This window comes from Callorhinus ursinus, unplaced genomic scaffold, assembly GCF_003265705.2.
Source record: "Callorhinus ursinus isolate GAN/ISIS: 27379988/994484 unplaced genomic scaffold, GSC_fseal_2.0 scaffold32, whole genome shotgun sequence".
NCBI classification, from domain to species: Eukaryota; Metazoa; Chordata; class Mammalia; order Carnivora; family Otariidae; genus Callorhinus; species Callorhinus ursinus.
In genome coordinates this window covers 17,499,839-17,515,961 of record NW_027397094.1, presented here as the reverse complement: position 1 = coordinate 17,515,961, position 16,123 = coordinate 17,499,839, and the positions used below count along the sequence as shown (strand labels likewise).

General features: G+C 48.2%; 2 protein-coding genes across 8 annotated transcripts in view; one reads left to right on the top strand and one right to left on the bottom strand.

Annotated features, from left to right (window-relative positions):
- Positions 1-4,461: 4,461 nt before the first annotated feature.
- LOC112807909 (small ribosomal subunit protein uS8-like) lies at positions 4,462-4,890 on the bottom strand. Its single transcript, XM_073879072.1, has one exon. The coding sequence runs from the start codon at positions 4,873-4,875 to the stop codon at positions 4,483-4,485; it is 393 nt and encodes a 130-aa protein (XP_073735173.1). The 5' UTR covers positions 4,876-4,890; the 3' UTR covers positions 4,462-4,482.
- A 1,989-nt stretch (positions 4,891-6,879) lies between these two features.
- The window catches only part of GALNT2 (polypeptide N-acetylgalactosaminyltransferase 2), a 181,272-nt gene continuing 172,028 nt past the window's right edge, over positions 6,880-16,123 (top strand). The window contains exon 1 of one of the 7 annotated variants that reach the window (XR_012374330.1): positions 6,880-7,111. Coding sequence is in view for 3 of the 7 variants with exons in the window: in XM_073879066.1 (XP_073735167.1) it covers positions 6,986-7,111 (126 nt within the window). In the remaining 4 variants the exon portion in view is untranslated. The remainder of the gene's footprint in view (positions 7,112-16,123) is intronic. The other 6 variants (XR_012374331.1, XR_012374332.1, XM_073879066.1 and 3 more) reach the window with 6 other exon arrangements.

Sequence of the window (16,123 nt, the reverse complement as noted above, 5' to 3'; positions counted from 1 at the left end):
ACTCTCATGAGTGATGTTAACTTTGATCACCTGGCCAAGGTATTGTCCAGTTTCTCCTCTATACAGTTACTCTGTTCCCTCTGCAACGAATAAGTATCCTACTGAAAGATATTTGAAGATGCTATAAATATCCCCCTGATCATCAAACTCCCCTTTCACCAACCAATCTCTACTGGGATGGTTGCAAGATGGCGATTTTCAATTTCACCGTTCCTTTCACATTTATCAGTTGGCATTCTCTGGGAACAAAGATCTCTCCCATCTCCTTCATTTGGTTATCTACTTATTATCAGCATGTACTCAAAGATTCCTAATTTATTCAGTATTTATTTTGATATACATATGTCTAGATTTAGCCAGTGGGGGCCCTTCAAGCTGGCTCCTGTGATGTTTTAACATTCCTCCACCACTATTTCTTACTTTCCATTACAACAAGATCTTCTAGGCTCATTAGTATCTTCTAGGCTCTGGTCATTGAATCAATCATCTCTCCAAGGAAATCTTCTTATGGCAGAGAATGGTGTTAGAGACCAAGATCTGGTTGCAAGATGTGCTCATTGCTATTGAGGTATCATTGCTCTGGGATCTTCTCAGTGGACAGATCTAGGGAACATGCACATGTGTGTATATGTATAAATATATATGTACATATTTATAGCTCATACTGCTAATTCTGATTCCAAATCTACTCCATAGGAATCTTCCTTGCCTTCCTCACCCTTTCCTTGTCTTTCATTATAGATCATTTGGTATCATATCTCCCTTCTTTCACAGTGAAAACCCTAGCTCCCCAAAGCAATATATTTTCTTTTTTTTTTAGGATTTTATTTATTTATTTGTCAGAGAGAAAGATAGAGAGAGAGTGCACAAGCAGGGGGAGCGACAGGCAGAGGGAGAAGCAGACTCCCCAGCAATACATTTTCTTATATGCTCAGTTGCACAATATGCATAAAATAGATTAATTGCCACACCATAACACTATGAAAAACACATAAGGAAGAGTTCAAAAATTGCTTGAACTTCTTTCATTCTCTAGGCTGGGGTTATCTAACCCAAGTACTTTGTTCAAAAGGTGTGCATATTAGTTCTTTTACCCCCTTGCAGTGTGGTTATGTTATTCATTTGCAATATAGTCGGGTTCAGGTCTTTCTCTTTGGATCACATTTTTAGGGCCTCCCATCTTTGTTGGTTGTATTTTACTTTTTGGAGGACATAACATGTTTCCAAAAGTCAAACCTAGGAAAACGGTGTACTCAGGGAGGTGTCACTCCTCTGTCCCCTCTACCCTCTCGCCCTTTATAAGTAAGTCATTTCATTGTTTTCTGGTATATCATTATTGTATGTGTGTGAGTGTGTGTGTGTGTGTGTGTGTGTGCACGCGTTGCCAAAAAAAGCAGATATTTGTATGTTTTCTTATTTTTCCTTATTTCTTACAAAAAATAGCATATAATATATATACTCTGTCGCAGTTTGCTTTTTAAATTTAATAACATATCCTGGAAGTCACTCCATATCTGTTCACAGAAATCTTCCTTATTCTTTCTTATAGTCCAGCCAACAGTGTTTTGTCAAGCTTTTGAATTTTGTGGGGTGGGGAGAGGGATAAATCATTTCTCTGTAGTGTTAATTTGCAATTCCGCTATGAGTGAAGTTGAGCATCTTTTCATATGTTTACAGACTCTTAAGATCTTTACCGTGAATTGTCTTATGTGTTTTGCCCATCTCAATGTCTAAGTTCCTTATATATTAGGATATTACCCCTTTATCTATGATATGTATGGAAATAATTCTGTCCAATTTGTCATGTCTTTTTTCTTTTTTCAAATTGAGGTAAAATACACATAACATAAAATTTACCGTTTGAACCATTTTTAAGTATAAAGCTCTGTGGCACTAAGTACATTCACACTGTTGTGCGACCATCACCACCATCCATCTCCAGAACTTTCTCATCTTTCCAAACTGAAGCTCTGTACTTAGGAATTCTACTACTCTAGGTACCTCATATCAGTGGAGTCCTATAGTATTTGTCTTCCTGTGACTGGTTTATTTCCTTGGCCTCACATCCTCAAGGTTCAGTGACTTCAGTGACTTCAGACTGCCACATCTAGCAATTTTTTTTTTTTTGACTGCTAGGTCTGAAAGCTACAGACTTCAGACCTGTTGCCACACAATGGAAATAGAGTTCCATCGACTTTTTTCCTACCCCGCAACACTGTACAAAGTTTAAGCCCCATCTTATGTCCCTTACTCTATAACATTAATAATGGTTTTACTCCTCTGGTCAAATCCTAACTGATACACAACTGATACGCCTTCATTGAGACTTGAAGTTTTGGCTATAAATTGTCCTTCTCCCATGTTCTTCGGCCTGTTCTACTTTGATATTATGATCACAGCTCCTCCTTTTTTTAGATTTTGGTTTTCTTTCCTTTTTTTTTTTTTAAGATTTATTTATTTATTTTGAGGGAGGAGAGGCAGAGGGAGAGAATCTCAAGCAGACTCCATGCTGAGCACAGAGCCCAACTTGAGGCTCCATCTCAGGACCCTGAGTCATGACCTGAGCCTAAAACAAGAGTCCAATGCTCAAGTGACTGAGCCATCCAGGTGCCCCTCAATTTGGGTATTCTTTTATAAACAGATTTGAAAATCTTTTTTTTTTTAAGATTTATTTATTTTTTTGAGAGAGAGAGAGAGAGAATGAGCAGAGGGAGGAGCAGAGGGAGGGGGAGAGAGAATCCTCAAGCAGACTTCCTGCTGAGTGCATAGCTTGCCTCGGTCCTCAATCCGAGGATCCTGAGATCATGACCTGAGCTGAAATCAAGTCAGACGCTCAACTGACTGAGCCACCCAGGCGCCCCTTGAAAATCTTTTAATAGGCAAATTAAGCCCTTTTGTAAATGATATCGTGATATGGTTTGATCTCAGCTCTGTCATATTATTTTCTTTTACAATTGCTACGTGTGTTATGATATACTTACTCTGTTTGTTTTTTTTCTTCTCCCACTATCTGGTATGTATTCTTTGCTATTTTAAAATTTTTTCTCCTGGGTTTTAGAACAAGGTTTCTGATATCTAGGAATATATGTATTTTGCTTTGTGGTCAAGTTTTATATTTTTATGTTACCCTTAGTTCCTTCCTTTGTTTCTTAACCTTTTAACAACTGGGTGTGCATTTTATATGGTCTCCTTTGACTTCCACCTATTGCCTTTTTATAGTCAATGATATGATTCTGTTTTCTCTTTTCTCTCTCCTTTCTCCTTCAATTGCTTTTAGTTGTTGGTGTTTTACTTTACCAGAAATTATAATGTTTACATACTATTCTTCCACCAATTAAATATATAAATTGCTCTCCATCAGTCATTTTGCTGGCTTTCCTCTGTTTTCTCTTGGATGGGGGAAGCCCACTCTCCAGGAAAGGCATATAATGGTCTCTGAATTTTTGCACTCAGTTCCTTTCTGTTTGTTTATAGCTGCACACAAAAATCCTTGGCTGGTATTTGCTCACATTGAGTTTCTTGTAAATGCTGCTCCATTGTTGCCTTGCTTTGTAGGTTGTTCTTAGGAAGTCTGACGCCAGCCTAAATTTGTGATCTCTATAAGTAATTTGATCTTGATGCCTTTAAAAGCCAATAGTTTTACTAAGATATGTTTTGGAGTTGATTATTCCAGAACAGCTTTTCAGGGTACTTGGAAGTTACTTTTGATATACAATTTAAATTTTTTCTTATTTTTGAATTCTCTTCTGGGATTACAGCTTTCCCCCAGTTTTAATTTTATAATTGACCTAACTGTATAAGCACCGTATAAGTTGTACAGCATAATGACTTGACTAACATATATTGCGAAATGAGGAGCACAATAAAGTTGACATCCATCACCTCATAGATACAGAAAGAAAAAAAAGTGTTGTTTTCCTTGTAATGAGAACTCTCAGGACCTACTCTCTTAATAACTTTCAAATGTGCCATACAGCATTATCCATCATGATGTAGTTATGTTGAATATTACATCTGAGATTACAGTTTCTTTTTTTGTTTTTTGTTGTTGTTTTCTTTTTTCTTTTTTTAAGGATTTTATTTATTTATTTGAGAGAGAGAGAATGAGAGATAGAGAGCACGAGAAGGAAGAGGGTCAGAGGGAGAAGCAGACTCCCTGCTGAGCAGGGAGCCCGATGTGGGACTCGATCCCAGGACTCCAGGATCATGACCTGAGCCGAAGGCAGTCGCTTAACCAACTGAGCCACCCAGGCGCCCTGTTGTTGTTGTTTTCTGCTTCACTGGTGTCTCCACGTTGAGGACTCTAGTTCTATGTAGTTTGGTTCTTCTTTCCTTTCATTTCAACCACTTCTCTTTGAACACTTTCTGCTTCTTTCTTTATCTTATTTTCAATTTCTTGATTATTTTCTTGCCTTTCTTCAGTGTCCTTTTACATATTTTTTTTCCATTGAGGCCTTTTATTTGCAAGTATGTATTACATCCCTAGAAAAAGAATCCCAGGATTTTCTCTCCTGTGTGTTTTTGTCTTGCTTGTTCATGGTCCATGATGCCAGCTGAGGTTGTCAGTACAATGAAACCAAACTGGCGGGATGGGAGAAGATTATTCTGCCATTTTTCTAGATCTTTCAGTTGTACATCAAATCTGGGGCTGATCACTCCACACTTGTTTAACCTGCCCATGAGGTTCACAACAATTTTCCCTGCTCTGTGATCATCAATGATTTCAATTTCACCAATGTAACCATGCTTCATCATCACAGTGAGAAACAGGACAATGACTTTGGAGCACGGCCTAATAAGAACCTGGCGTTTGCCTCTCTTCTCAGCATTGTTAATGCTCTTGAGAGCACCTGCCAGGACATTCATACGCGCCATTATGGCGGCACGGAAAGATGGCAGAAAGAACCTTTTTACATATTTTTATTTGACTATATTCTCCCGTGGGCATTTTATAATTATTCTTTGTTTCTCAGAGAGTGCCAATTTCTCTCCTGAATTTGATCAACTTTTGTTACATTTCTTCCTAATTTTTGTCTAGTCTGTTCTTAGTTTTTGAATTTCTGATTGCAGTTGTCTATATGTATGCATATATATATGTCTGCGTGTGCACACAGGTCCACATACATGATGCTTTGGTCAGTTAGGTAGTTTGATCTGTGGTGTTACAATTTCTCCCGCTTCCTGGTTTTATGTGTGTGTGTGTATTTTCATTGGCTGAAAATGTTAGGATTCATTTTTTTTTCATCATAAGAAATGTGATTCCTTTTTTGTTTTCTTTTTGTGGTAGCTTTGTATGCAGTCAATCTGATGTTATTCTGTTACTAGGAATTTTGACACAGGGTTCCCACTTCAAGAATGTTCTCTTCTATCTGTAGAGTGAAGTGAAGTTTTTAATAGATAACGGTGTCTGGGGGAGGGACTGACTGTCCTTTATTTCTGTAGGATCTTTTATTTGCCCTTTTTACTTCCTTCTTTCCCTTCACTACCAGGCCTCCAAAGGGCATTACCCTTTCTTTATTTATTTGACTTTTCCCAGAAGCAAGGCTTCTTCAAGGCTGCCACCTCCTGTCCCATTCTCTTTCAAACCTCTTCCCTGTTAAGTACCCGACCTGTGTTCAGCTTTAGTTCTTGGTGTTGGACTTTCTCTTTGTAGAGGCTTTAAGCCCGGACTTCACTTAAGTCCTTGGCAACAGCCAAGGGAGCTCTGCTGGAATTTGATGTCTTTTCTTTCTTCTACTTACGAAGTAATTAGAAGTTCAGTTCACAGCATTGGCATTCTGTCTCCTAGCAGGGCTGACGGCTTGTTGGTGTTTGTATTTTGCTGAAGACGTGAGTAGGGATTGAGATTCAGACAGCTGCCATTATCCTCCAGACTGAGAAGCTCCTGAAATCACTTTTGAAATACCAAGTGCCAACTAACATTTCTTTCTTTCCTAGGAGTACGGGAAACTTTGCGTGTGGCAAGGGCATCGTCAAGGTTACACAGATTCTGTTACGAGACAGATGTGTCTTCCTGAGATGTTTATGTGTTAACTCTTCTTTTAAGAAAGCAACAAATTAAAAGGAAAAGATTGAAAAAAATATTGCGTCCCTTCTTCCTCTTTCATGTTTATTAAAAACAAAATAAAACAAAGAATCCTGCTATTCAGGGCTGTCCATTCTCGGAAAAATATTCGCTTGACCTCTCTTATTCTACCTGTGGGCCCCCACCTCTGACTAAATAATTACATAAAATTGACAGCTGGGGATCAGGGATGTTTTGCTGCAAGATTAGTAAGAAAACTGCAGAAGTCGGGTCCAGGAGGCGGGTTTGCACCAAAACACTCAGGTGGGCCGGCCAGTAAGAGCGAGGCCGTTAAGGGTCTGAGGCGGTCCCCAACACCCGAGACCCAAGAGGTGACAGCCTCGGCGGCGCGGCCGCAGGCAGCAGGGACCGCCAGGGTCCTGGGTGCATGTGCACGTGTGTGCGCGCGCGCGCTCCGCGCGGTCCCGGGCAGCCACCTGTCACTCACGGGGCGGAGGGGCAGCGGCGGGGAGGACGCAGAGGGGGCGGGGAGGCGGCCGGAGCGGGGCGGTGCCGAGGCCCGGCCCCGCGGAGGCCCTCCCGGCGGAACCCCCCCCCCCCGCCAGCCCCCCGCGTGCTGCCGCCATGGAGACGCGGTAATCCCCTCCTCCGGCCCGCGCCCCGGCCCCCACAGCCGCCGCCGATTGGTCGCCCTTTGCTCCCTGACCCGCTCGCCTCCTCCGAGGCCGCCGCTTCCTGCTCGGGCGCCGCGCCGCGCCGCGCTCCCGGCCCGGGGCGGAGCTCGCGCGCCAGGCGCGCGCCGCCTTCGCCGCCGCCGAGCAGCAGCCCGCGCCGGAGGAGGAGCCGCCGCCGCGCCCTTCCCCTTCCTCCGCTCCTCCCCCGGCCCAGCTCCCCGCCCGCGCCGGCCCCAGGCAGCACTCGCGAGCAGCGGCGGCCGCGGCCGGCGGCCGAGAGGAGAGAATGCGGCGGCGCTCGCGGATGCTGCTCTGCTTCGCCTTCCTGTGGGTGCTGGGCATCGCCTACTACATGTACTCGGGGGGCGGCTCCGCGCTGGCCGCGGGCGCGGGCGGCGGCGCCGGCAGGAAGGTGAGTGGGGCGCCCTGCCCGGGCCCGGCCACCCCCCTCCCCTCGAGCCCCCGACTCCCCTTCCTCCCGCCGGCCCCTCCCGCGCCGACGCGCCCCCTGCCCGGCTGCAGACGGTCTGCTCGGACGTGGCCGGCCGGGCACCGAGGGGGGCTCCCGCCCTCCTGCTCCTCTGCCCGGACCTCGGCTCGGGCCCCTGCTCCCCTCCCCGGGCCTCCCAGCCGATTCCCCAGGGCACGGGGCGCACCCGGCCCCTCTGCGCTCGCCGGGCTCGGGAGAGGGCGACCCGGCGCAGCCCCGCAGAGCTGGGGACCCCGGACACCTTTCTCGGTCGCCGTAGACGTCCCCCTCCGTAGACGTCCCCCTGTGTCTGCTCCACGTAATTGAAGTTGAGTCTTGTCCGGCCGCCGGGAGCCCCATCCCCTGCGGTGGGAAGTTTAGCGGTGGGGGTGTTGGGACACACAAAAGGGGGTGGGAGGCGTGGAGGGAGAGGCGGCTGCCTTTCCAAAGTGTCATGTACAGGAGAGAGGAGTCCAAGTTTCTTTTCAGCCCTTTGATACAAGCCGCTACAAAAACCCACCCCTTTCCCTCTTGTCACCCCGCGGCCAGGGATGGTGGTCGGGGGCGCAGCTTGGGGTCTCTGCCCCTTTCCCCCCCCGCCCTTTCCCCGGGGGGGGGGGGGGGGGGCGGAATGCAGCCAGCCCCGCGCCGGATAGAACGGACTCCCTGGGCGGGTGTAAGCGGAGGGCCAGCGCGCCTCTGCGCCCCGAGTGAGGCCGGCCACGGACATCCCGGACCCCCCCCCCCGACCTTCCCCTCTCCGCCCCGACTTTACGCTCTGGCCGCTCGGCCCCCGCCGCCCCCGCCGCCCGGCCGTGGCCCCCTGCGCGTTCCTTCCCCCCCTGCCCCGCTGCCCGGTTACGCGGGGATGGTCCCTGTTCTATGGGTGTGCTTTGAGCAGGCTCCCAAGGGCCGAGTGGTTAGGCCGTGGGGACCGTGTGAGCCACCTGGACCGCCCGGCGTATTCGGGAGGAAATTGAGCGGCCAGAGACGCCCCGACGGCGGGGTTCTGCGGCCGTCGCCCGCTGGGAGCGGAGGGCTTTGGCTGTGCACATGCCGCCGGCGGGGTTGTGCTGTTTGGTGGGGAAGAGGCTTTGAAAGCCGCGTTATCTTTTCCAAAATCCTGTAACCCTCATTACTGTGACGTTTAGTGTCACCGCAAACCCAGGAAATTCTGAGTTAATGGAGGTGGACCACGGGTTGGGCTGGGACTAGGGAATGATATTCTGGAACAAGGCAAACGGGACTGACTGTATATGAACAGACTTTTTAGCCTTAAAGTCAGACACCAGTGAAGTCAACGCTGAGGTTTGGCTGCTCCAGAGGCTGCTTCAGAGGTTTCCCTCCTGGTTTGTTTCTTTCTCCCATTCATTCATTCATTCTCACCTGAAGGTATGAGATGGAGGTAGTAGGTATCTTGTTTGAGTCTTGAGAAATTGCATGGGTTTGCTTTATCTGGAGGGGGCAGAAATGAAAAGTCTTTCCATGTGCTGAATTGGCCTAGCTTAGTTCTGAGCCAGCAGTGCTCTTCGCCCAATTTTTTCATGCAGGGAACTGCTGTATATGTACCTGAAGTCTCTTGTTTATTCACCCGGCAGTGCAGCCCTTTGAAAACTACACTCATGTTAAACTGGAATTATTTTCAAAACTTTGCTTTGCAGTTAAATGGGCCTTGGCAGGTCCACATGGCCTGGTGTGCCGGTAGGACCTGGCAAAGCCTCTGCCTTTCATGCAAAAGAAAAACAAACAAATAAGCCGTACTGGTATTTCTCTTTCCTTGGTTTGGCACTTTCATTAGTACATGTGATTAGAAATAGCACAGTGTGGCCTTAGCATCCAGAGAGGCTGATTTCTCCCTGGTGGGCTTCATTCAGCTGCTGGGTTTTGATGGGTCCTCTGTGTTGACCTCTGAAGTGGTATCCTTAATTAAAAAAAAAAAAATATCCAAGAACTCTTCGTGACCTAGTGGCAATAGGGAGGTACAGGGATCAGGTAGGAAAAAAATGTGTGGAAAATGAACAATTATACATGGATTGGTGATTTGGGATTCTATTCTTTCTGTGAACGAACCATAAAATTTAATCCTAGCTCTTAGAATGGTTTAGTGATTTGTCAGTTGAGGAAGAGGTGTGTAAATGCAATAGCTTTTGAAATCGCAGTAAAAGACTCATTACCTTAGTGTTGTGGACCCTGGTATAAAAGTCGAAACCGTGAGACTATTCTGGAGGGCCTGAATAGAACCCCGCTGTCCTGAATTGCCGAATCTAGAGTATAGAACTGCATAGTATTCCTTCCTCCTGAAGTGTTTCCATGGATTTCAGGACTAAAGAGTCTTCAAATTTAGTTCATCCTTATGATAAAAGAAAATATGTAGTTGATCACGTGGTATGCAAGTAAAGGCAGAATTTAAATACTAGTGATAGTTTTTTAGATGCAAGTGGAATTAATGTTTCTTCTCTTGTTTCATACTATGCTATAGTAAGTCAGGGCTCTCATTCGGTATTTAGCCAATTTCTCTCTGCCCCGGCGTTTTTCACGGGGTACCAGGCTTCAGTATTAGGCTTTGGGGGATTGTCTGATGGGAACGTGCATGGTGTTTCTGCTGCTTCAGCACCTCTGCCCAGGCTTGTCACTGTGTGCCCTGCCTGTAAAATAACTCATCTCAGGACTGTTATTCTCCATTTGCCAAAACCCAGAAAGCCACCTCACCTCAGATTGCAGATCTAATAAAGTGAATAGGAGCAGGTGCTCGAAAGCAATTGGGGCATTGCCACACCATTTGGGACTCAGTGCTGAGGTTCAGAGTGTGCGGTCAATCAGTTTATGCGTAATATTGTTTAAAATTATTTCATTTGTATAGATCTCTTCGCACCTCCCGTAGTTTGCTCTTTCCCCCTAAATTAAAGATTTGCACTCTGAGAATGCCTTTCCTTTAAGCCTCTTAAATACTTTAAAATTTTAATCATGTTAAGTCTTCCCCAGGCCTTGGCAAGTTGGCAGTGGATGGAGCTGTATAGGAGAGAAGGGATTTCTGTTGTAGTGAACCTGCCTCTGGGTAAAGTGTGGCTGTTGAGGCTGGAAAGGGAAGGGTTTCCCAGTATGTGAAGAATGATCGCTCCTGAAAGAGAGTGTGTCCAGCCTGCGACTCCTTGTCTGTGCTGCTCACATCCTTGGGAGGTAAGGGAAAGTGTTAGCTGAAGGACATGGCCAAGGGCCTGGGCAGCCTGTTTACTTTCCACCACCCTTCCTTGATGAACAGGCACAGTGCTGCAGCCCTTGCTCTGGGGGTTCAAGGGTGGAGGACTTTGGGGGTGATCTTGTAAGAGGCATTTGGGGGAGGAGGGAGTGATGAGGGGCCCCACTTGGCTGGAGCATGGGACATGTGTAGGGGAACAGTAGGGTTTGAAATTGGAGAAGGATTTGGGGACTAGGCTGTAGAGGGAGGGCTCCGCACGCCAAGCTGACTTGTTGGTTCTTAATTTGGTCAATCCTAAGGAAGCAGTCATGTGTTTTGAGCTGGGTGGTGGGCTTTCACGGGAAGAGGAATAGCATGAACGCATTTATTGGTACTGAGTGACCTTAGCTCTCTACCCCCTTGGTGACCTTTACTAATTAACTGAACTTCTCTGACCCTCAGTTTCTCAGCTTCACAGTGGGGATCCTCATATTCACCTTGGGGCAGCAAGCTCAGTGCCATTAGTAGGTGTTGAGGAATAGTAGACACCGAATAAATGGTTTTGAGGATTGGGGCATAAAGAAACAGTAAAAAGCCGAAATACTCCTTGAAAATATATTGAACCAGGAATCTGCAGTGTCTTCTTGCTCTCTGGAAAATCGTTGATGTTTTTATTTTTTCTTTTATCCTTTATCCATTCCTCTGAGATTGATTTGTTTGGTGTATTTGGGTGCGTACTAAAGAACCTTGAATGACATTAAGGACTGCCTTTTGGGGAAGTGGTCCAGACATGCCAGCTCTCTGGTACCCAGCTGTGGTTGTCGGGGTGGGGTTCCCACCTGTGGGCAGCCAGCAGGAAAGCTTGGGTGGAGGACACACCTTTCTCTGGTGGTTGTATGAACAGTGGGAGTGGCTCTGTGTACGTGGCCCTAAGTGGAGATTTCTTGTGGCAAGGAAGCCGGCCCGCTCCACTCCCCACTAGGACCTGGACTCCCCTACTCTGCCTCTGCAGCCTTGCTTCTCCAGGCAGGAGGGGAGAGGCTGTGACTGCTCCTCCTGTGACAGGTTTGAGGTGGGACATGAAGCCATCATGGGCCTTGATGGGTGTCAGTGGAGTCTGTGGGTGGACGCACAGGAGGGGACCCATACTATACCTCGCCCCCTACAATCAGTTTGGAGTTTAAGGAAATTCCATTTGAGATGAGAGTTTGAAGCTGGGGTAGGGAGGGCAGTAGTGGGGGTGGGGGGGACTCTAGCCAGAGAATCTGACAAATGGCACTGTAATAGAAACTTTTCTCCAAGGAAAATCAAGTTTCCCTGTTCCCGAGTTATGTTGTGGCTGCCTTGGGTGCTCAAACATAATGGAAACAGATTGTGACTGATAAACAGTGCCAGAGCAGTGAGCGCTTCCCTTAACCTTCTAGCAAACACGAGAAAGCTGCTGTACCCAGTACAAAGTAGGGTCAGCTTGCTCGGGCTCTCAGACCTTGAGGTAGGGTTGGGGAGACCCAACCGGTAAAGTTGTGTGTGGGCTTCAGGCCCTCTGTCAATCTCTCCACTGTACCTCCTCGTGCGTGGTGGGTTTCCTCTTTGCAACAGAGGAAGAGGTAATCGAGAGGTGGTCAGGAAAATGATTGGGCATGCACGCATTTATATCTATATATACATATAATATCTTGTTTCTGCCATTCATGTTTTTCAGATCTTTGGGGAGCGGGAAGTTAAGTTTGGGAAAGATGTCGATTTCAAAGCAGGCAATGCTGTGCCGCCTACCTTCTAGCAAAGCTGAGGCGGTTGGCTTGGTGGAAGGAGGAGGAGGTGGTGGTGGTGAGGGTGAGGCTGCCTGGGGCAGAGACCCAGGCGCACGCAGGAGTTGACTTTGAGGTTCTGGCTGAGATCCCGGGAAAGACACAGGGTTTTTCTGGGGAAAAAAAAAAATCTATGAAGTCCCCTAGCTGGCCCAGCAGAATTCGTGGGAGGAGAAAATAGCCAAACCTGGCCAAATCCACTCCCTTTTTTTGTTCTCCTGATTTTCTCCTTGTGAATCCTGTTCTGGAAGGTTCGCGTGGATGATGCTGAGACATACAAGCCGGGTGGATGTCCAGATGGAAACGCCCATACAGTGATGCCACACAGATTAAAATAGGGGGTGCTTCCATACTGGTTGTTAAATAAATGCCCCTCTCGTGACCTCGAGGGACTCCTAGCCCCCGGCTGTCCTGGTCGCTTCCCTTGGGATCCCTCCTCCATGATCAGCAACCAAAGAATTGAAACCTGCCACCACAGGGACCTTTTGGACGCTGAGTGTTGAGTATCACTCCTGTAAGTGTGCCACTTGGACCCAAAGAAGTGTTGGCCTGGTCTCACTTCTCTGACCTGAAAGGTCACCTTTCCCTTGAGGGAGTGTTAGATTGATTCTCTGTTGCTACTGGGGACCCTAGTTCCCCTACTGTTGTCTTGGATCCTTGCCTCCAGATTGCCTCATTGGTAAAGTTTTTGAAGGCGGACCTTCTGGCACTTCCACGAGCAAACCCTCCTGGGTGGGTTTCAGGATAGGCTGGGCCTGGTGAGGAACTCTCCTCCTTCGAGAATTAGATAGAAAGTGTTGGAGGGAGCACCCCAGTAGACACTCGTGCCCTCAGGGTGGAACCTGACCTTGTCTCTTAGCTGGCATGAGGATTCTCTAGCCTTTGGTCATGTGCTTGACCTGAAGAATTGACTCCAGGTGAGGAGGTACCAGGAATGCCTGTCTGGTTTGCCTGGCCACTCAAGAGAGCCTTCTCCACCTTTCTCCTTTCTGACCATGGGCCCATTTCTAGGAAATAAAAACCAGACTCGAGGAGCAAACAAGGCCTTGCGTGGTGGACCACATCCTCCCCGCCCTCAGCCCCTTGCCCTGGGCAGGTAGCTCTCTGTTCCTGGCCTCACTCTGCCCCTCGCAGCCTGGGGTGAGACATTCCGTCATGTCCAGTATTAGGGGCCCGGGAAACATGGCATTTTCTACACTTTGGGTTTCGTAGCGTGCTGGAATGTAGAAGAAGTGATTCATTGGGGCTGGGTTTGAAGAAACCAAAAACAGTCACATAGAATCTCACTCGTGGGCCTAAATGGAAACTGCTTTCCTGGGCTTTGGGAATTCTATGCTGTGTGCCCAGTGTCTTCCAGGAGCTGGCTGTTGGGCAGCAGCAGCTGAGGGTGGCTGTCTGGGGCCGTGAAGCGGGCCACTCACTGTGGCTCACTGAGCTTCTGTGGGGCCACCTGCCTTGGCACACTGTCGCCTGGGCCTCTGCCCTCCCCGCGTCTCCCAGGCCCTGAGCGCCGGCCACCCGATCCTGCCAGGGCCGGCTGTTTCTTGCCATCTGACTCTTCGGGAGGAGGAACGGTCGGCACGGCCGGGACAGAGTTACTGGATTTCCAGAGCCCAGCTCCGGACCTGTGTTTTGTCAGGGTCAAGGGGCCTTTGGGGGCGTGGTCAGTCCAGATCAGCGTTGCTCAGTCTTGATCCTGGTTGACATTTCGAGCCGGATCATCTTGGTTGTGTGGGGTTGCCCTGTATGTGGTCGGGTGTTTAGGGGCTTCCCTGGCCTCCACCCCATATGTGACAACCGCCATATGTCACCTGGAGGACACAGTCCCCCCTCATTTAGAGCCACTGCTGTGTCTCTGTTAACTTTGATTGCTTTTCTTCTCCCTGCGACCTTTGCAGACCCTGTTAGACCCTTGCAGAACAGGACGGCCTCTTTGTGTGGTCTGGGCTGGAGCCCTGGGCAAAGGGTTTTAATCTAATAAACACTTGCCCTGTTAGCACCCGCTGTGTGCCAGGCCCCGTCCTAAAGCTGCTGTATCCATATGAACTCAGAGACTCCTCGTAACAGCCCTTTTGTTCCTCTCATTTTACTGATGAAGCCCGAAGCACAGAAAGGGTAAGTCACTTTCCCAAGGTCGTGGAGCCAGTGGACGGCAGACCCCGTCGTCCACTGGGAGGCCTCTGTGTGGACCCCCGGAGGCAGGGGCTTTGTCCGCAGCACAGGGCCCGGAGGTGTGTGCCGGCCCGCGGCGTGGCCTGTGGCTTGCTCTTGGGAGCTGGGCTTCCCCTGCTCCCTTCCATGCTTTTTGGCACTTCCCTCATCCTGCTGCTGTTCCATGTCGGAACATTCCTGGGAGGCATTTTGGAGCACACTCAGTAATGCTTTGATGGTAACATCGGTCCATTTTGCTCTTTTCTTCATTTTCACCTTTTGTGCCGGGAGAGGTTTTGTGTGTTCTTATCCGCCCGACATCTGCGTGTCCCGAGGACGACATCCTCAGCTGCCCCTCTGGCAGGAGCAGAAATGAAAACAGGCTCTGGTCCCTTTCATTCATTCTTTCAATGAGTATTTCTTCAACCCCTGCTATGTGACAGGCACTATGTGGGTATTTGGGAATATGACAGCGAATATAACAGACAAAATCCCTGTGTTCATAGAACTTTCATTCTTGGGGGGGCGGGGGTGGAGGGTAGCTAGACCAAAACATGACAGGTAAGGAAATGACATGGTATGGAAACAGGTGCTAAGTGCCATGGGAAACACAGCAGCATAAGGGGCTTAGGAACAGGGTGGGGGTTGTCGTGTTCCTGCGAGGGTCCCTCCGGCTCGATGGGGAAGTGAGGCTTGAGCAGGTTTGAGCCAAGACTGGAAGCAGGTGAATTTCTGCTTCACCTGGGGCTCACTCTGCTTCCCATGCAGCCCCTTGTTTTAGCCGTGTCCTGTCTTTTGGTGATACTTCCTTTTGCTGGCTTTTGCTAAATTGAGCTGGTTTTCTTTCCCATAGGTTGTTGCCTTTGGTTTGTCACAGATGAAATTTCTTCTGTGACGTGGAAATCTTGGGTCTTCTTGTTCCAGTGGTGTCTTGGGTGATGTGTGTACTCCTAGTGAAAATGGTATGCATACTCCCATGCCCCCGGCTCCCACTTCAGACCTGGGACTGCTTGAGGTGCCCACAGGTTAATTTGCTCGTTGACTCAGTAGAATGTGCTTGTGGAACGATCTCGTTGCTTGCTCTCTGAGCTGATCTCTGTGAAATGCTAGGTTGGACCAGGTAAGCATCCATTGTCCATTGTTGAGTGCACTATTAAGTGACATTGCACATGGGTAGAGTGCTTTCCTCGCATATTATCATGTAATGAGAAATCCTTGTGGGTCTCTGTGCACCTGCTGTAGCGCAGGATTTCCACTGTGATGTAATCTCCGTGAGTTGCTGTGGATGATGGGGCTTGTTGATTCCTGCAGGAAAACCAGCCCATAGGTTTGAAACCAGAGGTCAGAAACCTGCCCGATACCAGGGCTTTGGAGAGGTCGTTCTCAGCAGTGTGGGTTATGTTGAGGCTCTGCAGTCTGTAGTATTTGTGGGAAATAAAATGGACCTGTGACTTCATTACCCACAGCCGTTGTAGGGAGGTGGGACGGTAGGAAATTGCAGGTCCTCCTGGTTCTCACGGGGAAGCATCCAGCTGCTTTTCAGAGAAAATGTTGGCATTTATGAGGTTATTAGATATTTTATGAGTTTACGTTTGGTGCCCCCAGTGTGTTTCTGGGTACAACAACTGGAACCGTTTGCATGGCAGCAAAGGAAAGGTAATTCTCAAGTCCTTCAGACTTAGGAGTGGTTGTGGTGGTTTCTTTGTCTCTGCTTCTTCAGAGGTCAGTGCGGGGAGTGAACTCTTTCTTTGTGGAAGGGTCCTGCTCTAGAAAGATGACACACTTCAACTGAAGGGTCCGTCGTAGCTGAATCACGCGGGA